General features: G+C 54.1%; 2 protein-coding genes across 4 annotated transcripts in view; one reads left to right on the forward strand and one right to left on the reverse strand.

Moving 5' to 3' along the window:
* Positions 1-5,381, reverse strand: part of LIG1 (DNA ligase 1) — a 29,583-nt gene extending 24,202 nt beyond the window's left edge. For 2 of the 3 annotated variants that reach the window (XM_037140955.2, XM_037140804.2), the window contains exons 1-3: positions 5,183-5,381; positions 3,333-3,404; positions 2,002-2,088 (exon numbers count right to left, since the gene is read on the reverse strand). In XM_037140955.2, coding sequence (XP_036996850.2) covers positions 2,002-2,088; positions 3,333-3,349 — 104 coding nt within the window. In that variant the 5' untranslated portion in view covers positions 3,350-3,404; positions 5,183-5,381. The remainder of the gene's footprint in view (positions 1-2,001; positions 2,089-3,332; positions 3,405-5,182) is intronic. The other variant, XM_037140874.2, reaches the window with a different exon arrangement.
* A 181-nt stretch (positions 5,382-5,562) lies between these two features.
* On the forward strand, positions 5,563-23,344 carry ZSWIM9 (zinc finger SWIM-type containing 9). The gene is made up of 4 exons (XM_037140561.2): positions 5,563-5,641; positions 6,666-6,941; positions 11,928-12,240; positions 20,375-23,344. Exons 2-4 carry the CDS (start codon positions 6,676-6,678, stop codon positions 22,550-22,552), a joined length of 2,757 nt encoding a protein of 918 aa, XP_036996456.2. The 5' UTR covers positions 5,563-5,641; positions 6,666-6,675; the 3' UTR covers positions 22,553-23,344.
* Positions 23,345-24,911: the final 1,567 nt, after the last annotated feature.

Genomic DNA, 24,911 nt, shown 5'->3' on the forward strand with positions numbered 1-24,911 from the left:
GCCCACGCTAGGATGGGTGATGCTGGGAGCAGGTGGAGCCCCAACTCAGGGCAGAGGCGGGGCTCCAACATCCATCTGGAAACCCTTTCTTTTAGTCACACAAGCCCCTGAGTTGTAGCCAGGTACATGGTCCCTCAACTAGGGACTACATTTCCCAGCCTCCCCTGCTGCTAGGTATCACCCTGTAGGGAGTTCTGACCAATAGGAGCCACTGCTTGTCCTCAGGTTCTGTTAGAAAAACCTGGGTCCCAGGACAACCTACTAGTACAGAGCGGCCTCCCTGCCCCGTGCAGCCCACATACTCCCCTGACAATGGCTCTGAGGAGCGTCCTGGTGAAGGACACAGGCAGAGACTGTCAAAATACAGTGCAGTGTGGACGTGGTTTAAGGCGCTGATTCCGACAGGTGCCTGCACTCCTGGGCACCATCAAAAAGAATGAAGTGGGTTGATACAAAGCTTCGTGAGAAAGGGCTTTAAAAGACATTTTTGGTGAGGAAAAAAGCAGGTAATCAACGCTATGAGGAACTGCAACTGATTGCAATCGATATTCACTGCTAAAACCATACCACCTGGAACAGCGCCTGACGCAGAGAAAATACTCAACAGATGTTTAGTGAATATTTAGTGACATGAAGATGTATGAGTCCATGGGTATAAAAAATACATATGCTTGCCAATTTGTATCTGCAACTTGCATATATAATAACCTAGCTTTTGTTATTTAAAAATAAAGGAGTATATCTCTCAGTATCTGGTATGTATCAGGCCTGTGCCAGCTCCCTGAGACAGAATAGCGGCCAAAATTACAGTCTCGCTGCGCAATATACAAGTATGGGAAACACTCACCCAACACACATTTATGCGGCACCTATTACGTGTTAGGTACACGCATATTTATAGGCATGTTAAAAAGGACACGTTGGAAATGGTAAACGTAGTTCCTCTAGACAGTGACTCCCGGAAAGACTTCCAAGTGTTCACTTTACCTACCTCTCTGGGTTGACATACTAACAATTCCGTGAGTAATTCTACACAGGGGAACCCATGCTAGAGGAAGAACGTGTACCCGAGCACAGGGGACACACACAGAGACCACTGCAGCACGGGCTGGCTCAGCCGCGATTTGGGGACAACCTGGATTTCCACCAGCAGGAAGATGCTAATAAAACGAAGCACCAGGCAGGAGGCAAAAAGGATAAGACGGTCCTCTGTGATCACAAATGGGAATCTCTGAATCATAACGCTGCTAAAGAAAGCAAGCTGAGGGACAATACACACAGCACAGTATTCTTTAAAAAATGAAACTAGAGCACAGAAAACCACATATGCACATACAATACATACATAGCAGCGCACACACAGAAGGGGCAGATCTTCCAAGGATTGGGAGCGTTGGAAAAAAGTATGACTTCATTATCACCGCTCACCGAGCCAGTAAGTGAATGAACCGAGCACTGGCCCACCAGCTGCACACACGTGAATTCACTGAACCCACGTAGACAGCCCGACAGAGGCTTCAATACCGATTACACGCCAGCAAACTGGGATGCAGGAAGTGAGAGTACTTGCGCAGGGTGGGAATGAAAACTAGGTTGAGTCCGTGCTGGGGCAAACTGATGGGTACAGGGGTGATCATGTGACCCAAGCAGGGCTCTTCCCATGAACTCGAGAAGTAGGTGCTTTGAGGAGAGAACATTACTCTCTTCTCCTTAGATGAGTTGGCATGGAAATGTGGCCAGTGGGTAGCTTCTCTACCTCTTGGAGAAGGTCAGCTCTAGAAGGAAGGCAAGATGCCTGAGGCAGAGCCCTGAAGACAACTCTGAGGCCCTGGATACAGCTGTGCCTGAAGCTGGGAATACCACTGCACCTCCCAGTTACTGAAGGCAGAAATTGCCTTCAAACTCCTGAGACATTCCAAGCTGAGTTTGTAATACTTGCAGCCAAGAGAGTCGCGCCTGAATAAAGGAACAAATTCACCACACCCCAGCCCCATTACATACTTTGGAGGGGGGTCCATCTCTCGGATGCTGTCGGATGCCTCCTCTGGCTTCTTTGCTTTGCCCTCTTTCTTGGGTTGAAAAAATGACCTGCAGGAGGGCAGGAGCGGGGAAGGGGGATGAGAACAGCACTGATAACCCCTCTGATCCCTCATTTTCTCTATGGCTTCTGACACCAGTTCCCATCCTAGCACGGAACAGAGGTCGACCGACCCCCTTTGACAAGGAAACAGAAGCTCAGACAGAGGAGGTGACACTCTGCTCATTTTTCTGCCCTAACTCGACCTGAGAGATACGACACACACCCACTTTCATTCAACAAGTTGTAACTAAGTACTTAGCATGTGTCAGGGAAAGAATGGCTCCAGATTCTCATCAGCCTGGGATCTGTGCAAGCCGCCATCTCTGGGGTCCGTGGGGTGGATGTCCAGGTCTGGGTCTGTCTAGAATCCACTCTTACCTCCCGTTAACAGCCCTCTATGTCTGTCTTGGGATGCCCCCTCCCCAAATTGCTGAATACCTGAGATCTGCATGGGCCTGCCCTTTCACCCATGAGCTGGGTGGGGACATGCTCCAGGCCTGGCTAATCAAAGCCCTGCATCCCTGTGGCTGGGTCAGGGACCAGCCTGGGGTGTAAGCTGGACCAATGAAAAAACATGAGCCTATTGTTGGAACAGCTGGGAGGGATACTGCCTCTTTCTGCTGAAAGAGACACCGGCCTCTTACTGCCTCTATGGCGCCAGCGCCCAGGGAGAACGGGCCAACACAACATGGAAGAAAGCAGAGCTGAAAGATGAAGAGAGAGATGGAATCTAGGGGCAGAGTTCTAGCAACTGGGTCCAATTTTTTTTAAAGATTTTATTTATTTATTTTTAGAGAGGGGAAGGGAGGAAGAAAGAGAGGGAGAGAAACATCAGTGTGTAGTTGCCTCTCACGCGCCCCCTACTGGGGAACCCGGCCTGCAACCCAGGTGTGTGCCCTTAGCAGGAATCAAACCGGCAGCCCTTTGGTTCACAGGCTGGCACTCAGTCCACTGAGCCACACCAGCCAGGGCTACTGGATCCAATTATTAACTCCAGAGGATTTCAACTACACAAGCCAAGTAATTCCCTTTGTTCTTTTCCTGAAGCCAGGTGGCATTAGTCCAGGGCTCCTCAACCTCAGCAGGACAGGCATGTTAGACCGGACCACCCTGCTGTTGGCTCTGTCCTGTGTCTTTCCCATTCTGGTCAACTTCTGGGAAATGCCCACTTGACTTTTTCTAAGACAGAGAGTTAAAGAAAGAAGCAGAGACTTGGAGAGTTTGAGACAGAAAGGGGAATGGGGTCTCTTACATGATAGTTCGCTGCATGTCAGAGGCAGGATTGCCCCTTTCTGCTCCTCGTCCTCTTGTCACTTCAGCTGCTCTGGAACAGACACCCAAATGCTTGTTGGGAAGACTGCTTGTGCAGACATCAAAACACATAACCTTCTTCTTTCAGGGGGAAAAAAAAAAGATCCCACAAAATCAGAAACCCGAGTTTCCCCTTTAAGAAGAAAGTCCCCTTTTTCCTTGGACCAGAATAATTGGCCAGTGAGATGCAATCGTGCAGACGAAGTTCCGAGTGGGAGGATGAGACGAGAAGCCTGTTTCCCACATGGAGGCTGTGCTTATTTACAGGCGATCTTTTCTGATCTGCTGCCCACGGCCAATCACAGGAATGGGCCGCTCTGCCCTACTGCCTGCACCTGTCCCAGAGCTGACCACGCTCACCCTCTCCCAGCCCCTCTGCCTCCAGCTCCTGTAAATTATTCCCAAATGGCTTACATCTCTCTTCTCTCCACCTGAGGTATAAAGATGCTGATTACATTAGCATACACACGTGCCTTTGGTTACTAGAAATCGGGCTAACAAACACATTACTGAACAATTGAGGGTTCATAAGCAGGATCTTTCAAAACCTGGAGGCCACAGTGACAAGGAATGACACAGAAGCGTCTTCAGTGGTAAACTACTTGAAGGTGCCAGGCCAGGAGGCTCACGTCCTCATGTCTTCTAGGTCATAAACGCTCCCCTTTCCTAGCCTGTCTGCTGCCCTTGCTTTTCTCCCCCGCTGTGAAATATAGTACACCCTTCCCCTAACTATGCTACTCTACCTCAACTATTAAGGCTTGAAACAGCTCAGCATCCCCAACAGACGACTGAGGAAGCAGAAACAGCAAAGGGAAAGTGCCTGCACCTGACAACAATGGAGACCAAACATGCCAGTTCCGCACACCACCTGGGCTTTTTTTTTTTAAGTATCCCCACCACACTCCCTGTCCTACTGAATCAGAAGCTCTGGGGTTGGAGGGCGAAACCTGCAGGCCTAGCGGGCTCCCAGTAGACCCTAAGATAAGGTGGAATTCAGGAAAGGTCTTAGACTAGACTGCCCTGCCTCTCCCCCATGCCTCTTTCTCAGGCTGTGTAAAATGTCAGCGACTCAAATGTACTGAAATGGGGATGGAGGCCAAAGAGGTCCGGCTTGGGTCCCGTGTTCTGCCGTCTCCCCTCACCAACGCCCGTTTTCACATGCTAGCTCCCCTTTCCAAATGTTCCTCTCCTGTCCCCACCGGCTGCCTACACCTTACCCATCAAGCTTCCCCCTCACCTAAGGACATCAAGATCATTCTCTCTTCCCTCTCCACGCTCCTCTGGCCTTCCCTCGACCCACTAGGGCAACCCGAAGCCCAGACCGCTCAGCTACCCTTTCCTTGGCCCCACCCCCTCCCAGACCTGGGCCTACTTCTTGCGGTCCAGCTTTCAGAGACCTTCCACTGGCTCTGCCTCCTCACCAGGTACACACAACGCCGGGTCACTCCCTATCCAGGAGCTTCCCCATCTTCTAGAAGGCCTTGGCCGGGACCTTACCACTGACCTCTCCCTGGCCCCACCTCCATCCACCTGTGTCCAACCCTTAAAGCTGACCCCGCCTCTCCTTCGAGGTGGCCCTGTCCCGCCAGACCTAGCATGAAACCTTCTTCGTCCAGCTGGCTCCAGCTCGCGTCTACCTTCTACCTGGCCCTCTCCCCTGGCGGAAGCGCTCCCGGACGCCTCAACGACCCTGACGCCCACTCCGCTGAAGCCGACAGACGCGGCAAAGCCGTGGGCCCGGGCATGCGACACCCGCCAGTCCTTCAGTCCCTCGCGGGCGGCCCCACTTGCCTCGCGTCTGGCCCGCACGCCACTGTCCTGGGCGTCCCACCAGGAACTCCGGGGCACTCGACTGCGCTCTTAAGTTCGCGCCACGGAATTCGCGCGCAGACGTCGGCAGCCGGGGGCGGGGCCAAGCCGAGGGGCGGGGCCCGGGGTTGTCAGCGCCGCCGCCCGGCGGACGCTGTGAATTGTAGTTTCCTGGGCAGGGGGCTGCGAGGAAGAGGGGGTGAGGTGGAGCGAGTCCTCCCGCAGAGCACGCTGGGAAAAGGCCCGCGCCCTCTGTCGCTCCGGGCGAGTGGATGTGGTTGCAGGTGGTCAGAGTGACTGACAGGGGAAAAGGGACATTCGGGAACAGGCGCTGCGCGAGGCACGGCGGGAAGAGAGGCGGGAGGCTGCGCGGGGCATCCCGGGAGCGAGGGCCTCGGCGCGGGGCATTGTGGGAGGTGGACACCGCCTCGGGGCGGGTAGGTGAGTGGGGAGGGGCGGGAAGGGTGCACATCTGGGGGAGGGAAGAGGAACTACTGGGTGGGACAGCAGAAGGAAAGGGACCGCGGCGGGCGGAGCTGGGCAGGGGTTGCGAGAGCGGGCTGGGAGGGGCTGCACGGGGGTGGGGGAGCGCAGCTGGAAGCGGGGAGCATTTGGAATGGGGCCACGTCTTGGACGATAACGCACCTCTGGAGGATGATACCTGTAGGTGGAAGGAGGGGGCCACAGCTGGACTGGGGGAGCGCGCCTGAGCAGAAAGGGGACACAGATGAATATTAGTGACACTTCTGAGAATTGGCCACAAGTGAATGGGGTACACATCTGTAAAGAAAGTATCATACTGGATGTGGGGAGTACCTCTAGATATGGAAGCATTTCTAAGAAGCAGAGGCCACAGCTGGATGTGGCGACTCATAGGAGCTACACCTGGGGAAGGGGCAGCAGCTGCGTATCGGAGACACATCCAGGGAGGAGGGAGCCACAGGTGTATGAAGAATAGGATTGGGGGTGAGGGGCCCATGACTGAGTGTGGGAGCACATCTGGAGATGGAACATCTTTGAGGGGGGCACGGCTGTACCGTCCCTTGGAGGGGAGGGTTCCAAATGAATGGGGCACTAGAGGTTACTGCCACGCGTAGGAGACACATCTGGGGGGAAGAGGAAGTTTGAGCTGGAAGTTGGGAACACATTTGAGGACGTGTCCACAACTGAGCTTTAGAGTCCTATTGTGGGAGAGGAACCCCCGCTGTGCCTTGGGGTCACGTCTGTGGGGGAGAGAACCAGAATTGGGATTAGGGGTCAGGATGACAGGTGGCAACCATCCCTGGAATAATGAAGGTGGGGTGGAGGCTCACATCTAGAGATTAATGGAGGTGCATCCTGCCCTGGGGGCTACTTGGAGAGAGACGCAGGCACCAAAGAGGCAGGTCGAAAATGGAGGGAGTGGGCACCTCAGGTGGCAATGGCTTTGTGGTCTTAGGTACTTGTCCTCCCCCCTCTCACTCAGACACCCCGGGATGGAGCCCCCGCCTGGCATGGCGGTGGGGCCAGAGGAGCAGGAGCTGCTGGAGCGGGCCTTCTTCTCGTGGGCTGAGTTCAGCCGCTTCTTCGACGCGTGGTGCCAACAACGCCTGGCGCTCTTCTTCGTCCAGAGCTCCATGCACCTGACGCGCTGCCACTGGGCCAGGTTGCCCCCGCTGTACACGCTCATTGACGTGCTCAAGTACAGCTACGTGCGGCTGGTGTGCAAGGACGTGCGTGCTCCCAGCCGGCCTGCCATAGGGTGAGTGTGCTGAGCCACCACCCTGCTGGGTGCCAGTGGGGAAAAGAAAGCAAGGGGCAGGGGGAGGCACAGAGCCCCCCACCTCAGGATTGGGAGAGAGAGATGCCTGCTGAAACAGGAAGAGGCTGAGCCCACTTTCCCTTGCGGCAGCCCAATCAGACCAGGCTTTAGCACTCAGGTGCCTCCACTCTCTGCTGCCTCATATTTAGCGTTGCCTCTTCCTTGTCTTGCCTGCCTGGCCCTCATAGGTTCAAGTTCGAGACCTGTGGTTTTGGGGAGCCGTGGACAAGAATAGAGTGCCTGAGAACCCAGGCCCTGCCTTCCGGCTGTGTGAGACAGGCTCTACCATTTCCTGGGTGGGCGTCTTGGGCAACGGACTTCTCATGGCCCAGCCTCGGTTTGCTCATCTGTGAAATGTGGTTATCACAGTACCCCCTCATGGGACTGCTGGGAGGTTCCCATGAGACCATGCACAGGAACGTGGGGCGGCTGGGTAAATGACAGCTGGTACAGGAGTCGAGAGCACAGCCTTCTGGGTGCAGATGATGGCTCTGCTGCTGCTGATTAACCGGTGACATTGAGCTTGCATGCAATGTCACTTTTCCTGGGCCTCAGTTTTCTCAATTGGAAAATGGGAGAATTACTAGTACCGATCTCATAGAGTTTGTGAGGATTAAATGAGATAATATGCACAAATCATTCAGAAGAGTGCCCGACGCAGCGAACAGCAGTTCTCACTCATAGTTACTTAAACCTGGATTGTGAGATTACCGTCCTCAGTAATTTATTCACCACCTCTCAAAACAGAGACTCAGAGCCCTGGCTGGTATAGCTCAGTGGATTGAGCATGGGCCTGCGAACCAGACAATTACAGTTCAATTCCCAGTCAGGGCACATACCGGGGTTGCAGGCTGGTTCCCTGCAGGCCAGTTCCCAGCAGGGGACGCATGAAAGGCAACCATACATTGATGTTTCTCTCCCTCTCTCCTTCCCTTCCCCTCTAAAGATAAATAAATAAAATCTAAAAAAAAAAAACAGAGACTCAGAGATCTGGGAGCAGAACAGCATCAAACACGCCTCGTCACACAGAAATCTAGAACATTGGGACTTGCAAGGAGCTTATGCTCAATCTGGAATCTCCCTTTGTTAACAAAATCTAATTCAAAGTAACACTGAGTACCTACTGTGCGCATGCTCCTTGCTGGGCATTTTGAACCCAGCGCTGGTCTCTGCCCTTGAGGAGCTCAGAACTAATGGCGGAGACAAAGACAAAAAAATAAAAGGAAATAGTGACCCACAGTAGTGAGAGCCAGGTTGAAAGGGGAGAGAGAGGAATATAAAAGAGAGTGGTCAGGTCCACTGGAGAGCTTATAGGGTGGTTCTGGAAGGCTTCCTGGAGGAGGTGACCAGGAATCTTGACATTGTTATTTATTTCTATATGTATATACAGTACTTGACTTAACAACCGCATGGTGCATACTCTGTGCAGGCATGTCTCCAGTGCTCTACAAATATCAGAAGGAGCCATGGATGGGGGCACGGGGTGGGGGAGGGACAGGCTGTGGAGGGGGCGTGGCCTGGTGACTTGGTGGACAGTGGGATGGTGCCTGGATGGGGAGCCCAGAAATGGGAGTGGTGGGTGAGCTGTTTCCAGGGCGACTTGGGGCCATCACTTGTGAGCCCTTCTGCCTCCCACGCTGCTCAGAGCCTCTACTGTGTCACAGCCTGGGGACAGCACATGCATGGGCTGAGGGCTGAGGCTGGAGAAAATTAGTGTAAGAGATGTGGCTGGAATGGTGTCCAGGCCCAGAGCTGCGTCCTTGGGCTGGGGCTTTACCCTGGGGGCCCTGGAGAGCCCCAGGAGGGCTGTGAGCAGGGTCACCTGTGCGGGTAAGGAGATCCTTCTGTGACTGCAGGGGGACAGACGGGAGGAGCGAGATGGCACAGAGAGGCTTTCTTTTATCTCCTTCTCCCTTTGCTGGACCGTGTACCATGGCCTCTCCAAATCCCCACCCCCATCTCCCTCTCTCCTGGGCCTCTCTCGAAGGCACTCTCCTCCCCACCACAGGACCAGCCCCACCTCTGCCAGCTTTTGAAAACACAAAGGTCTTGCCCTGGCTGGTGTAGCTCAGTGGATTGAGCACGGGCCTGTGAAGCAAAGGGTCGCTGATTCGACTCCCAGTCAGGGCACATGCCTGGGTTGCAGGCCAGGTCCCCAGTAGGGGGCCTGTAAGAGGCAACCACCCATTGATGTTTCTCTCTCTCTCTTTCTCCTTCCCTTCCCCTCTCTCTAAAAATAAATAAATAAAACATTTTTAAAAAACACAAAGGTCTTGAGAAGCAGAAAGATCAAGAAGAAATGGGCAAGTGACATATAAAGCAAATCAAAGCGGTGGCACTTTTAGGAGAACAGACATGGTTCCAAAATAGTGGCTGCTTTTTCTTTTCTGTTGACTGTGTGTCAGCTTCTTTCCTAAGCTCTTCGCAAAATTTGATCCTCTGGCCTAGTCCTTTCCACGAGTCTCTGAGGCTGGTGTTATTACCATTAGCCCCAATTTCCAGATGAGGAAACCGAGACACAGAGAGGTTCAAGGACCTTCCTGAGATAACACGGCCGCCAAGGGGAAAAACCGGGATCTGGACCTGCGGTGTTTAATCACAAAGCCCATGCTCTCTCCTCCCCCTTCCTCTCCCTCCTCCCCTTCCCCTGACCTTTATTTCAATCATGGATGCTCAGTACGAGAGTTGAATGTGCAGGCACCCTGAAGATTCGGGGTTCTAGGTGCTATGATGTTTGTTCACTCATGGGGAGGTTTGTTTTGAGCACCTACTATGTGCAGGGTGAATGTATTTTAGATGCTGGGGCTTCAGTGGGAGAGCTCCCCATTCAGGGGGGGACCATATGTTACTCATGGACATCAATCAAACCTTCATCCCCATGTGTGATGAAATCTGCCGTAACCTGGGGAGGTTAAGGAAGACTTCCTGGAGGAGGTGGCACTGACTGAATTGTGAAGGGCGATTAAAAGTTAGTTAGGTCCAGAGAGCAGAGAAGGATGTTTCCTGAAGAAGGGAAGAATTTGCAATAGGTTGGTGGCAGTGGGAAGGCGGGGAAGTGGATGGTTTGGAGAGTGTAGAAGACGGATGGGCGGGACTTGGTGATGCGTGAGGGGCGGGGCTTAGTGATGCGTGAGGGGCGGGCCTCGGAACCTGCATCCTATGGTGGGATTCAGTCATTAGCTCATTACATATTTACTCAGCGCCAGCCAGCGGCCAGGGTCTGGGTGCTCAGTAAATGAAACAGATAAAAGCCCTGCCCACATAGAGTTTACATTGAGGGGTCAGCGTGATTACTCTCCCAGCCAGCTGGAGAAAAATTGCAAAACAGCGGCGCACCAAGGTTGCAGTAGATGACTGTGTGAGGTCCTCGAACCAGAAGGGACGTGCTAGTGTGTCAAGGTGACAGCTTCACAGAAGAGACCTTTTAAAAGCGTGACACACATTCAGAAAAGTGCACACACCACACCCGTGCAGCTCAGAGTTTCCCCCACATAGAACGCTCAGGCAGCTGCCTCAGGTCCCCCAGAGGGTTAGCCACCCGAGGCCAACCCCTGTCCATCTGTTGCCAGCAGCTGTTAGCTTGCTTGTTGTCAAACTTTCTGTCAACGAGAACCACCACGTAGTGGGTCCTTTTTTGTGCCCTCTCACACAGTAGGTTTGTGAGATCCATCCACGTTGTTGGAGGTAGTAACGGTTCATTCTTCTGGTTGGTTAGTTTTTCATTTTGGGAGTGTATGACAACTTATTTTCCTACTGTGTTATATCTTTAGGTTGTTTCAAGTATTTAGCTAATACGAACAGCGCTGCTGTGAACATTCTAGTACAGTCTTTTTAAAAAAATGTTATTTACTTCTTTTTAGAGAGAGGGTAAGGGAAGAAGAGAGGGAGAGAAACATCAGTGTGTAAGAGATACATTGATCAGTTGCCTCTCACACTCCCCCAACTCGGGACACAGCCCACAATCCAGGCACGTGCCCTGCCTGGGAACTGAACCTGTGACCTTTTGGTTCACAGGCCGGCACTCAATTACTGAACCACACCAGCCAGGGCTCTAGTTCAGTCATTCAGTGCCCATCCTCAGACGTCTGTCTTGAGTGAACTCACTGTCCAGAGGAAGGCACGTGATCAGCAGTAGTAAGTACCGCCGGGCAGTTTCCCAGAAGCGGTGGTACCGTCTCACACATCCGCAGACGATGTAAGAGAGCTCCGGTCGCTCCGCATCCTCGTCAACACTTGCTGTTCTCCGAGTCCTGTTTGATCCCACTGCCGATGTGTGAGGCCATATTCTTGGAGTTTGAATTTGTATTTCCTTGTCCACTTGGAGCACCTTTTTTGTGTCTGCAAAGCTTTGCAACACAGGAAGCCAACCTCCATTGTTTACGGACGCACAGAAACATCCTTGGGGATGCCAGCCACCCAGCGGGGTCAGGGTTATCTCTGGGGACAGGGGGAGGACAGGGACCCGGTGGACGGGCAGTTCGCAGTGGGCCCGAGCTTCCAATTTTGTTACTGTTAAGTCAGAAGCAGAAGCAGGAATATCTGGAATGTTTTATGTTATAGAAGTTGTGTGAAGTAACTACAATAAAACGTTCACTCACTTTCCATAGCCCTGCGGTGGTGGGTGTAGAATTCAGCAAACACCTAGGGCCCGCCCCCCTGCAGACAGGTTGGAAGTACCTTCCACAGAGCAGGTCTCCTAATCCTCCCAACTACGGGAAAGCGACTGTGGTGATGACCTCTCTTCAACACATGGGGAAACCGAGGCAGGCCTGAAGTGACTTGCCCAGGGTTAGGCACCTGGCATGTTCCCAAGGCCCTCTCTGCTCTTCCCTGTGCTTGAAACCACTCTTAGTTGTTTAAAAGGAAGGATCGGAAGGAGAGGGCAGTGGGGTGGTGTGACGGCGACGGTGGTCGTTCCTCCCGCAGGCACCACGAGGCCGGCTGCCCTGCCTTCATCATCGTCAAGCTGAGCCCGCTGCGGGACCGCCTCGTGGTGACGGAGTGCCAGCTGACGCACTCGCACCCGGCCTGCCCGATCGAGTTCGCCTACTACTTCCGCCCAGGGCGCCTGCTGGCCAACACCTGCCTGCCGGTGCGCACCACCAACAAGATCTCCAAGCAGTTCCTGGCCCCCGCCGACGTGCACCGCCTGCTCTCCTACTGCAAGGACAGGGACCACAGCGTCATCGACGCCCTGCGCGTGCTCGAGGGGCTCTTCCACACCGACCCTGAGGCCAAGGTGGGGTCTCCGGACAGGCAGGCTGGGGCGGGACATCCATCCATCCATCCATCCATCCATCCTCCCACTCATCCATCCTCCCACTCATCCATTCACTCCTTCGATTCATTCCTTCCTGCCTTCATTCAATACGTTCTTACTGAGCGTTGGGGATGATGCAGCGGCGAGAAGACACACCTGCACTCAGAGATCGCGCCCTCTAGTGCAGCGCGGCAGGTACTGCTTCCAGCCTTGTGGGAAAAGGTCTGAGGTCCGGCGCTGCCCGGCAGGGGAGCCCCCAGCCGCAGTTCGCTATTGAGCCCTTGAAACGTGGCCAGTAGGACCGAGGGACTGGATTTTCAATTTCATTTCACTGTAACTAACTGAAGTCTCAATAGCCACTGATGGCTGGGGTCGTCTTGCACAGGTAACTGCTAGAAGCAGCTTGCAGTTACAGTGAGAGAAACCAGCAATAGACAAACACATCCAAATATGACATGATGTCATAGGGCTGGGCACCAGGAAGAAGAGGATTCAAAGTAGTGGGGGGCATTTTTTATTTTATTTTAAACGGAACTACATGTGTAGGGGATGCATGAATGATAGGTACACGGTTTGATGCGTGTTTGCAAGGTGAAAGCACCCCCTGTACCCAGTACCCAGATCCAGCATGAGATGGGAGGATGCTACGTTCCAGTTAGTTGACTCCCATCCTGTCTGCAGAGGGAAGGGAGTTGCAGGCAGAGGGAGCAGCCAATGCAAAGGCTCAGAGGCAGGTGCGAGCTCTGCGTGCTGGAGGGACAGTGAGAATGCTGCTTCCCCTCCAACTTCAGGGCGGGGTGGGCACAAAGGAAAGGGAAGAAGGGAAGGAAAGCAAGCGGGTTACTGGCTTTTCCTGCTTTTCTTTCACACATGGGGGCAGTCCTAGCTCAGGGTAAAGATGAGGCAGGAGCCTGAGCTGGAGCCAGGGAGCGTGGTCCAGACCCGATTCCGGAGGTGTCACCAGAACCATAAAGCCACCCCGGCTGTGGCGTCTGGGTACAAAAAGACAGGGGGCCATCCAGCGTAAGAACACTTATCTGTTACCAAGAGCAGTTAAGGCCTCTGCCCACAAGTGCCACATCAAGTCAGGTCACTCTCACTCACACTTCGGGTGGAAGCAAATCACGTGACCCTGCCTAACTGCGAGAGGGCAGAGAGGGTCAGCTCTGCCAAGGACCTGAATCACGAGAGCCGTGATTACTTGGCAAGTGACATCTGCGGGCTTACAGAGCGTGGTTTCGCCAATGGTCTCCCTGAGGCCTGTCTGCACCTGGCCACCTTTCTCCTGCTCTGTGGTTACACAGCTCCCAAAGGACATGTCCTCTGTGCAGACAGCCACTTTTTACATCACACCAGCCAATTCCGGGCCATGCAGTAGGAACCAGAACCTGGTTTTACTTCTATCGCTATAATGCTAAGAGCTTTCAATACATATGCTAGCTGTGCCATTTCCTGGCTGTGGGGCATCTAAGAAGTTGCAAAAAATATAGTTAAGTAACTTCTCTGGACCTCAGTCTGTTCATCTGTGGGATGGGGCCAGGGATAGATACTACTTCATGGGATAGATAGGGTTGTGTGAGGATCGAGTGTGTGTGTGTGTGATTTTTTCCTTTGGGATAGTCTGGGCACTAGGGCCGTTCTGATCACGTGGTGCGGAAGGAGGCCGGGCGCCTGCGCACAGGAAGAGGTGTGGATGGAAGGTGGTAGGTGGTGTGGTCTCTGCCTTCAGTGGTCGGTGCACCCCAGTGCCGCTGATCTGTGCGTCCCACACCACACCCGCTCCTCCCAGGGCTGCTCTGTGTGCGCCTGTGCGCCCCGCGCGCTATGTTTCAAGCCAAAAGTCTCCGCGCTGGGCCTGTGTGATCACTTCTGTGAAGGCAGCGGGGTGCACTGGTCACGAGTGTGCACTGCACCCTGGGCCCAGGTGCCTGGGTTCAAATCCCAGCTCTGCTGCTCACTACCTGTGCAACCTTGGGCAAGCAGCTGAGTCTCTCTGTGCCTCAGTTTCCCCTTCTGACAAGCGGGGGTGGTAACAGCAGTGCCTGTTGTACAGAGTAATTATGAGAATTGAAAGAGGTAACGCCTCGGAACTGTGCCTGACACCAAGAAATGGCCTTTCGTGGGGGTGTTCACCCTCTTCCGTGTGTGACATTCCTGAGATTGTCACATGGGTAGTTTGTCGTCTTTGTTTTGCAGGCTGTGTCTTCCCACTCTGAGGGCCAGGGTTGCCCCCTGCTAAGGGCCCGAACCAGCACTTGGCTCCTCCTATTCGCTCAGTAAATGTGTGGTAGATAAATTCATTCATTTGTGATACACAAATGTCAATCCGCCTTCATCAAATGTCACCCCCAAGTGACATTTGTCACCCACACATCTCCCCCCAACTCCTTCCTTTTTCCCCAACCATTCTTAGTGACTTGATCCCCAGCCCCACCACTTGTTAGGTCCAGGACCTTGGGTGGGCCCTTCTGTGGTGTGGCCGGCTCCCTCAGACCACCCTCGGGTGCGGCGAGGCCTCCCAGATCTCAGCAAAGCCGTCACGTTCACGGCGGGGTATGAAAAGACAGATAAAAGTCAGCAGAGGGAAGAGGCGCGTGGGGCAGGGTCCTGGAGAGAGCAGGCAGGAGCTTCCTGGTGTTGCTCCCAGTGGGGCGGTGTGGGCGGAGCTTAGCCCTCCTGGCCCTGGTGCGTGAGCACGCAGGTGGAATGCTGCCGGCCCCTCAGGGGAGGCCGTGGGGGCCTTGGTGTCCAGGGATTTTGTTGGGACCTCACACAAAGCCGTCGTGGCCTGTCTGTGTGGCTGACCCTCTAGAGGTCAAGGTGATCCCGCCTGTCCAGAGACCCTACCATAAGTCCCACTGTTAGCAAAGACTACCAAGGCCACCAGATAAACAAAGGCAGTCTCATCAGGCAGGACATTTCAAGGGCTGATCTCCCAGGAGCTGGGCAAGAGCCCAGCCTTTCCCTGGGAATTGCGGGGGTCGGACAACCCAGACCGGCTGGAGTACCTGGCGATTTTCAGCCACTGTCTGCACAACGGCAGTGTGAGAAAAGTGATGGTCCCCTCTGGGCAGCACCCCTCACTCAGCCGGCAGGCCCCACGCCGACCTCAGATCCGATGGGCTTTCCCTTCAACACTCCCGCCTTGCTCAGGTAGCAGTGAGAACAGCCGACACTCAGCAAACACGGACCTCTCGCCAGGCCCCCTGCACACGCTCCATGTGGATGAGTCCTCACAGCAACTTTACACGGTTGAGGCAAGCAGGCTCCCCACCTGTGCGGGTGGGGACAGCCAAGGCACAGGGCAGTTCAGAAACTCCCCCCAAGTCCCACGGCCGCGTGCAAATTCACACAGCTAGGACACAGAGGAACCTGGGTCCGTCTCCTCGCAGTCCGGGCCCAGGGTGCAGAAATTCTGGGAGAGCCAGTCGCTGGGACTTGCAACTGCAGTTAACACTGCGCTCTGGCTCCTGGACACTGGGCCAGCCCAACAGGGGAGGACGTGGGCTGGCCACAGTCCCTGCTCACCACCACCCCCCCCAGGCCCACCACAGCATCTGTGCACAGTCGGTGCTCAAGAAATGCTGTTGAATAAACAAATGGCTCTTCAAAAAAAAAATTTTTTTTAAAGCTCCTCTGCCCTCTTTAGAAAGAAAACCCAGAATCAGAAATCTAAGTTTTCCCATTAAAATTGGAAGTGAGCTTCTAATTAGCTGACTGTCAGCCAGGCCCAGGCAAGCCTGAAGAAAGTATATTTTGTGCAATTGCTTTTCTCTCTTATTCCTGACTCCCAAGGAGCAAAAGAGAAGAACTTACCTAGTACGACAGAAGCACAGAGAGACCTGTGTTCTTTTAACCTGTTATAACTATTGCAACTCTTCTTTGAGATACAATCAACATATCACGTGATACGCAAGTCTCAGGTGCGCAACATGAGTCAGTACTTGTGCGTGCTGCGGAATGATTAACACAGTAAGTGTAGTAAACGTCCAACACCCTTCACCTTTGCATGAGTTTCTGGACCAGACATGGAAGGTTCTACGACGGTGGAAATGTTCTAGATGTTAGAGGAGCTGCACTGGCCTCATGTGGCCCTTGAGCACTAGAAGTCTGACTAGTGCAGCTGAGGGATTGACTTTTCTATGTATTTTATTTATTTATTTTTTTAGATTTAAAAAAAAATTATTTATCTTTAGAGGGGAAGGGAAGGAGAGAGGGAGAGAAACATCAATGTATGGTTGCCTTTTGTGTGTCCCCTGCTGGGAACTGGCCTGCAACCCAGGCATGTGCCCTGACTGGGAATTGAACCGCGATTGTCTGGCTCACAGGCCCACGCTCAATCCACTGAGCTACACCAGCCAGGATTTTTCTATGTATTTTAAAATCTTAATTTGGCCCTGGCTGATGTAGCTCAGTGGATTGAGCACGGGCCTGCAAACCAAAAGACCTCAGTTTGATTCCCAGTCAGGGCACATGCCTGGGTTGCAGGCCAGTTCCCAGCAGGGGACATAAAAGAGGCAACCATACATTGATGTTTCTCTTCCTCTCTCCTTCCCTTCACCTCTAAAGATAAATAAAATCTTTTTTAAAAAATCTTCATTCTGTTTGCTACATGTAGCCAGCGACTACCATCCTGCACAGAGCGACTCTAGATAGAAACTTCTGCTGAAATTAACTAATTAATTAATTAAGTTAATCCTCACCTGAGGACATGATTATTGACTTTAGAGAAGGCAAGGGAGGGAAAGAAACATCCAGGTGAGAGAAACATTGATCAGTTGCCTCTTGTATACGCCCTGACTGGGAATCGAACCTGCAACCTTTTGGTTTGTGGGACGATGCCCAACCAACTGAGCCACACCAGCCCGGGCTGAGAGCAATTAAATCATAAAGTAATATAAAAATGAGCGACAGTTGAAAAAATTGTAGAAGTGGTATGAGTCAGTAGCAAGCTTACAAGGGGAACCCCCCAAAGCCCAAAATTGTCTCCTGGAGGGCAGAGCCCCCCATCTGCATCTGTGCACCAGCTGGCATTGTTGTGAGAGGCTGCGTTTGGTGTCAGTGTATTCTTCTTCTTAAAAATATTTTATTTATTTATTTTTAGAGAGAGGGGGAGGGAAGGAGAAAGGGTAGGAGCGAAACATCAATGTGTCATTGTCTCTCATGTGTCCCCTACTGGGGACCTGGCCTGCAACCCAGGCACGCGCCCTGACTGGGAATCAAACCAGCCACCAACCTGGCCCATGCTCAGTCCACTGAGCTACACCAGCCAGGGCCAGTGTATTCTTTTTTTAAGACTCTTTCAACACATTTGCCCATTTCATGACAGCTGATTTACGAGCGCACCTGCCCACACTGCGCTGAGTTCAGCAGTTTTTGACCGGAAGTGGCATGACCCCCATGCCCACCCTCCCTATTTATCCAATTTCATCCCAGGCAACTTTTCTTTGTTTCCTCTGATGAAAAACGTCCTCGGAGGGAAACATTTTGCTGATGTGGAAGAGGGGAAAGAAAACATGGCAGAAGCGCTAAAAGGCTTCAAAGTCGAAAAGTTCAAAAACTGTTCTGAGCAGTGGGAAAACATCTCGATAGGGGTATCCCATCAATTGGAGAGTCTTTTGAAGGTGACTGAAATTTAAACATGTAAGAATATACATGCTATTTCTTATAAATTCTGGGGGGGTTTGGGTCCCCCCTCATACCTGGCTTTTTCATAAAATGTATTGCATTCCAATACTATTTAAGATGCTGAGTATATCATTCCAGGGTTAGGAAACCTTGTTCTCCTTGGATTCTATTAGAATTTCTTTCTCATGAGGTTTGGTTTATTTTTCCCCCTCGAAAGTACCTTTGAACTGGTCTGGTAGAAGGAGATAGGGTTTTGGCAGAACAGTCTGGAGAGGTCTGTGCTTAGCCTGTCCTGAATCCTGGCCCTGCGGCTGTAGGTCGGTTCCGACAGGGACTGGCAGAAGGAGTCCTGACCGCCTGCCTGGAAGAGGGGGCCTTCACTCACTGCTGCTAATCCCCCTGCTCCATTAAGAAGCTTTTGTGCAATAATAATGAGGCCAGGGCAGGTGAGAGGGACAGAAGGCGAGGTCCCACGGCCTAATCGCCCAGCCCCAGCATGGTGTGAACTCCAGATTTGACGGCACGTGTGATGCGAAGGCCTGGGAAAGGCTTATTAGCAGGGGAAGGGGTCATCTGATTGGAGTTTTGAAAATGCCCCGCTGGCCCCTGTGTGGGGAACGGACAAAGGGGTTTGGGTGGAGACAGGCTGCCCAGTGAGGAGGTGAGAGATGGTGGTGGTCATCAGGGTGGGGAGAGCAGGTAGGTTGCAGAATCATTATGAAGGTCACTTAAGGGATTTAGGGATGGATTGCATGAAGAGGGTGCAGAAAGAGGGACATCAGGAACCAGCCCTGATGTCAGCTCTGGAGTGGGCAGTGGAGCCATTGGCAGACATGGGGACATGGGGCTGAGCAAGAAGGGGCAGTTTGGGGGAGTGAGAGGCAAGCGTGGCTTTGAACCACTCACTGGTCTCAAGGGACCGTGTTGCTGCAGATGCAGTTAAATAGGTAGGTCTGGAGCCTGGAGCTGCAGAACCGGAGGTGTCAGCTTCGAGGGGGCGACGACGCCTGTGTGGCTTGATGAGACCACCTTGGCAGAGGCTGGAGAAGAGGCAAAGGAAAGCGCCGGGTGGGGCTTGGTGGCAAGGCAACGTTTAGAGGTGGGGCAGGGGAGGAGGAGGGCAAGCGAAGGAGACTGCAGAGGAGCTCCCTCGGAGGAGGGAGGAACACCAGGCACTTTGAGGGTCACAGAAGCCTGGAGAGACCTGTGTTCCAGAAAGGAGGCAGGGCCACCATCCTGAATGCTGCACAGAGCTCAAGTAAGACTCTAACAATAGCTGGGACTTGGTACATGCCAGCCCTCGTTCCCAGCTGTGGACACAAATCGTCTCACGATAGACTTACCACGCCCCTCTTCAGTAGGCATCATTATCTCCATTTACAGACGAGGAAGCTGAGGCTAAGATGCAAAGGAAGTCACTTTCCCAAGGGCTCAGAGCTACTAAGAGGCAAAGCCAAGATTCCAAAGCAGACTGTGTACCCTGAACCTCCGCCTGGGAGACACAGGGCTTGGGTGCCACTACGCATGCGCACGCGCGCACGCACGTACACATGCGCACGCATGCGCTTGCTCATTCGGGATGCACTGAGCTGCTGCTCTGGGCCAGGGGTCTGCAATGCAACAAACCCTCTCGGGGTTGACACCTTGGGGAGGGCACCCAGGCAGTAAGCAAATGAGCAAATAAAGATGTGACATGCTTCAGGGTGGTAAGGGCCGTGGCCAAAGGGCTTAGAGAGAGCCAGAGGGTTTGCTTAGCTAGGACAGTCTGAGAAGACGATCCCAAGGATGAGGTCTTTGAGCAGAGATGATACTTATACTAATAACGAATGCTCTGAGAACACTTACTATCTGAGTGAGTATTGTTGAATAACAGTACTGTTACTTGTGCCAGACAGCATTCTAAATGATTTTTTTAAAGATTTTATTTATTTATTTTTAGAGAGAGGGAGAGAGAGAAACATCAATGTGTGGTTGCCTCTGGTGTGCCCCCTACTGGGGGCCTGGTCCCAACCCAGACATTCACCCTGACTGGGAATCAAACCAGTGACCCTTTGGTTCGCAGGCTGGTGCTCAAACCACTGAGCCACACCAGCCAGGGCAGCTGTTTTCATTTTTAATATGCATAACCTCAGTAATACTAACAAGGCATGTGTGCAGAGTCATCCTATTAGGTTAAGGAATAGGTATTTCCTTTAAGACAGGTGAGACTGACGCTGCTAGTCCAGGGTCCACACCTTGAGAACCACTGCCTTAGGTGCCAGATCGCAAACGCAGGCAATTAGCTTCGAGCCCACATTTTAAATCATTTCTCTGCACTCCCTCCTGCAGGTCAAAATAATAAATGCATGCCCACATGAATGAATGCAGTCCCAATTCCCCCCAGCTGGGGAACCTGAGGTCAGGGAGCTGGGCGTGGCAGCCCCCGGCACACCCTGACCTCCTTCCCTGTCTCCCTGTCTTCCCTCCTCCCCGCCCCGGCCCGCAGGTGAAGCTCGTGTTCATGGAGAACCAGGCGGTGGTGGAGACCGTGTTCTTCCTGACGTCGCGCACGCGGGCGCTGCTGCGGCGCTTCCCGCGCATGCTCCTGGTGGACCGTCTGCCGGGATTGCAGGGCGCGCTGGACCTGTTGGCGGTGCTGTGCGTGGATGGTGCTGGCCACGCGCGCCAGGCCGCCTGCTGCGTGGCGCGCCCGGGGACGCCGAGCCTGCTGCGCTTTGCCCTGGCCTCGCTGCTGCAGAGCGCGCCAGACGTTAAGGGCCGCGTGCGCTGCCTGACGGCGGGGCCCGAGGTGACCGCGCAGCTTCCCGCCGTGCGCCAGCTGTTGCCAGGGGCGCGCGTGCAGATCTGCCGCGCGCAGGGCCTCGAGACGCTCTTCAGCAAGGCCCAGGAGCTGGGCGGCGCCGGCCGTGAGGACCCCGGCCTGTGGCCGCGCTTGTGTCGTCTGGCCGGTGCCCTGTCACCTGCCGCCTACGCCGAGGCGCTGGCGGAGCTGCGCGCTCACGGCCCAGCCGCTTTCATCGACTACTTCGAGCGGAACTGGGCGTCCCGCCGCGACATGTGGGTGCGCTTCCGTGCGTTCGAGGCAGCCCGCGATCTGGACGCGTGTGCCCTGGTCCGCGGGCACCGCCGGCGCCTGCTGCGCCGCCTCAGCCCCTCGCGCAGTATGGCGCAGTGCCTTCGCGACCTGGTGGCCATGCAGTGGGCTGATGCGTCCGGAGAGGTGGCGCCCGATGGCCCCGACGCTGGGGGACCTTGGCTGGAGGGCCAACCGTGGAAGGCCGCCCAGGTGGAGAATGAGAGGGGAAAGGGCCTGGAGAATGGAGACTGGGGAGGGGCCCCCAATGAAGGAAGGATTTGGAGAGGTGCCCAGTTGCAGGAGTGGGCCAGGGTCCTGGAGACCAGAGGCCGGGGCGGGGCTCCGTTAGAAAGTGAGAAGGGGACTGGGCTGCAGACCCAATATTGGAGAGGAGCCCAGCTGGAGAACCAGGGGGTGAGAGGGCTGAGAGGGCGTGTCTGGAGAAGATCCCAGCTGGGGAAGGAGCATTTGGCAGGGCCACAGATCAGAGACTGGAGGGGGGCCCAGCTGGAGAGCGAGAGCGACTGGGGACTGGACGGGTACGTCTGGAGGCAGACCCGCTCGGAGGACCAGGGGCTGAGAAGATTGGAAGGCTACACCTGGAAGATGGCCGGGTTGGAGGATGAAAGGCTTAGCGCTCAGCAGACCTCGAACGGGAGGAGGACTCAGTTCCATCGGGATCAGGAGAGGCATCTTGAAGGGAACTCCCGCAGGGGGGTCCAGGTGGGGGACGAAAAGTTCTCTGACCTGAAAACCAGGGACCAGAAGGGGCCTCAGGGGGAGACAGAGAAGGGAGGGGAGCTGGAGGTCAGAAACTGGAGGGGGGTCCATTTGGAGAAGCCCCTGGAGTTTGTTCCTGAGAATAGAGACCCAAGGGGCCCCCACTGGGGAGATGAGAGGAGAGGAGCTGAAATTAGAGAAGAGAAAGCAGTGAGATCGGGGGTCAAAAGAAGAAGGGACCTGGGGGGGCTAGTTCTGGTCCAGCTGGGGGACACAAGGGTGACAGGCCTAGAGAATGGAGGGGGAGCTCAGTCTGGGGGTCCCAGGAGCAGAGCGGGGCAAGGAAGAGAGTGTGCGGACACAGGAGGGAGGTGTGTAGGCCTGGGGAATGGAGTCCTGTGCGGTGCCCCGGGGGGAACTGTGTTTGGGGCTGATCCAGGATGGGCAGTTTCGAGAAGAGTGTACCTGGCCGCAGAGGACAGCCTGCAGGAAGGAAGTGAAGCGGAAGGCCCAAGGGAAGCCAAGAGACCTTGCTGCCCTTCAGGAGAGAAGGAGGCGGACTGGGAGCCGCTGGCCAAGTTCCGAGCGGCCTGTGGGCCGGAGCTGGCAGACCTGGTGGCCGAGGAGCTGGCCTTTGCCAGGCAGCATGGCACCCGGGGTTTCCATATGACCGAAGCCGGCTTCGCCCTTAAGGACGGCACCTCAGACTTCTTCCTGGACGTGGCCCTGACGCGCTGCAGCTGCTCCATCCACGCCGCCCGGCGCCTGCCTTGCCGCCACCTCTTCGCGGCGCGCCTCCTCACCGGGGCAGCCTTATTCCACACGGACCTGCTCAGGGACTGCTGGGGGAGAGCCCCCGAGTCCTGACCCTCAGGCCCTGGCCTGCCCCCCTCCACCGGGAGGGCGGGAGGGCATTCTCTGATCCCAAAGATAGCAGGGCTGAGGCCAAGGAGGCCACCCCAGTCCCTCTGGCCACCTCCTGGGTCTCCTGGGGACTTCATCTTGGCAGTTTGCCTCTCCGGGTCCGAGGAGAAGCTGTCAGTGGCCTAGAAGGGCCTGGAGCCACAGGCGTGGAAGACAGTGGTGGCCAGGGTGGATTCTGAGGACTTCCTCAGAATATAAGGAAGAGTTCGTTATAGGCAGGGTCAGGTCGAAGCAGAAGGAAGAAAGGGGTGCACTGAGGGAGGGGAGCACAGTGGACTCTGGGGACAGCCTGGCAGGAGTGGGCTGGTCAAGTGCAGGGAGTGCAGGGCGTGCAGTGGAAAAGCAGGAAAGTAAAAGAGCAAATGAAGGAGAGTGAGGGGAGGAAAGACAGGAGATGGAGAGGGAGGAGAAAGGGGTAAGAGAAGAGGCAGAAATGGAGAAGGAATAGGGAAAAACAGGGAGGCAGGAGAGGAGCCAGGGATGGGAAGGGACAAAGGAGACAAGGGTGGAGGAGAAGGAAGAAGAAGAGGCACAGTGTAGAAGTACGGAAGGTGAGGAGAGAAGAAGAACAGTAGGAGTGGTTTTGGCTACGTCTCCCAGTGCTGGAGGCTTGGATCCCCTTCACCTCCAGATCGGTCTTTCCCAGGAGAGAGAACAAGAGAGGATGTGGTGCATCTGGTGGGATGGGCTGGCGACTATTCAGTGGCCAAGGGGGTCAGTCGGGACCACTGAGCTTCAAGGTCGAAATAAAAACAGTATATTTTGGTTTCCATGCCTAGTTCTTGGCTTCTGGGGGAGGGTCAGAAGCCCAGGTCTGGAGGGAAATTGAGATGGTGCAGTGTTCCGTCACTCTTTCCATGGGGCCTTTTGGGGGCCAGACAGAACAAAGGGTGCTGCCCCCCCCCCCGTGAATCCATCTCCATGGCAACTCAGGCTTCCTCCTGAGGGATTTGAGCCTCTGCGTGCACAGGCCAATCCCTTCCGGCCTCTGTTCAAATGTCACCTTCTCCTGAGGGCCATCCCTGAAGAGTTCTTCTAAAAAGTCACCCCATTCTTCCTTTTATAAAGATTTAGAGAGAGAGGGGAAGGGAGGAAAAAAAAAACATCGGTTGCCTCTGGTAGTCACCCTGACCTGGGACCCAATCTACAACCCAGGCATATGCCCTGACCAGGAATCAAACCCATGACCTTTCTTTTTGTGGGATGAGGCCCAACCCACTGAGCCACACTGCTCAGGGCAAGTCACCCCTTTATTTTTCAACACTATTCTTTGCAACACTTAGCACTGCCTGAAATTATACCATGTAGCCCTTTACTAGCTAAGCAGTGCTTAAGCTCACAGAGTATAAAGGCAGACTGTCTCAATCAAATCCCAGCTTCATTATTTACTTGCTTTGGGACATTTGGTTACTTACTCTGTCTCTGAGTTTGGGTGTAATAATGGTACCCACCTGAAAACAGGTGAAGGAGCACGTGTACCAGGGCTCTAACATTCCACTTCCCCAGAGGATCTCAATTACCTATCAACATAGCCTTTTTTCCAACGACCTGTGTTCCCCAGTCTTAAGAATCAGTCTGCCGCCACCACATTATAAGCTCTATTTTGTTTCCTGTCATCTATCTCTCCAGGACCTAGGACAGTGCCTAGGTTGAACGAAAGCACTCGGTTAGGAAGATGAAAGAATACAAATGGCAGACTGGCTAGTAGAGCTAGCGCTTCATCGCGCTTCATCGTTACTATGCTGACAATCGAGCCTGCCAGGAGATTCCCAGCTTCAATAAGTAACCTTGCTCCTAACCCCACCCGGTTCACCCATCGGCCACCTGTACCTGAAAACTACAACTCCCAGCAGGCTGAGCGCCGCCAACCCCTCCCTGCTAAATCAAGCGCCTGCGCAGTACAATCAGCTGGCCAGGCCCTCCTCCGCATTGCTTAGTAGGGGCACTAAAGATGGGGACAGAGAAATGTGAAGGATCCTTTGCTCGCTGTCCCCGTTCTCCCAATCGGAAGGATCTGGGTTCGAGCACCAACGACTCGGTTTGAGAGGAGCAGGAGGGACCGCTCCAGTCTCCAGGGTGACGAGCCAGGGAGAGGACTAGTGAAAGGAGGGATGGAGAGGAATCCTAAGGCGAGTGTTGCCATGGTAACCCTGGAGCCAAGCATCTTACCAGGTTTCAGGCAGGAGACACAGTAAAACAATTTAAAGCACTTACTCAGATGGCCCAAGTTTCTTTTAGGATCCTTTTAGGGCTGTCTTTTATTTTTATTGTCGACGCTATTACGGATGTCCTCATCCCCCAC

Source organism: Artibeus jamaicensis, unplaced genomic scaffold, assembly GCF_021234435.1.
Source record: "Artibeus jamaicensis isolate MK-2021 breed Jamaican fruit bat unplaced genomic scaffold, CSHL_Jam_final scaffold_804, whole genome shotgun sequence".
NCBI classification, from domain to species: domain Eukaryota; kingdom Metazoa; phylum Chordata; class Mammalia; order Chiroptera; family Phyllostomidae; genus Artibeus; species Artibeus jamaicensis.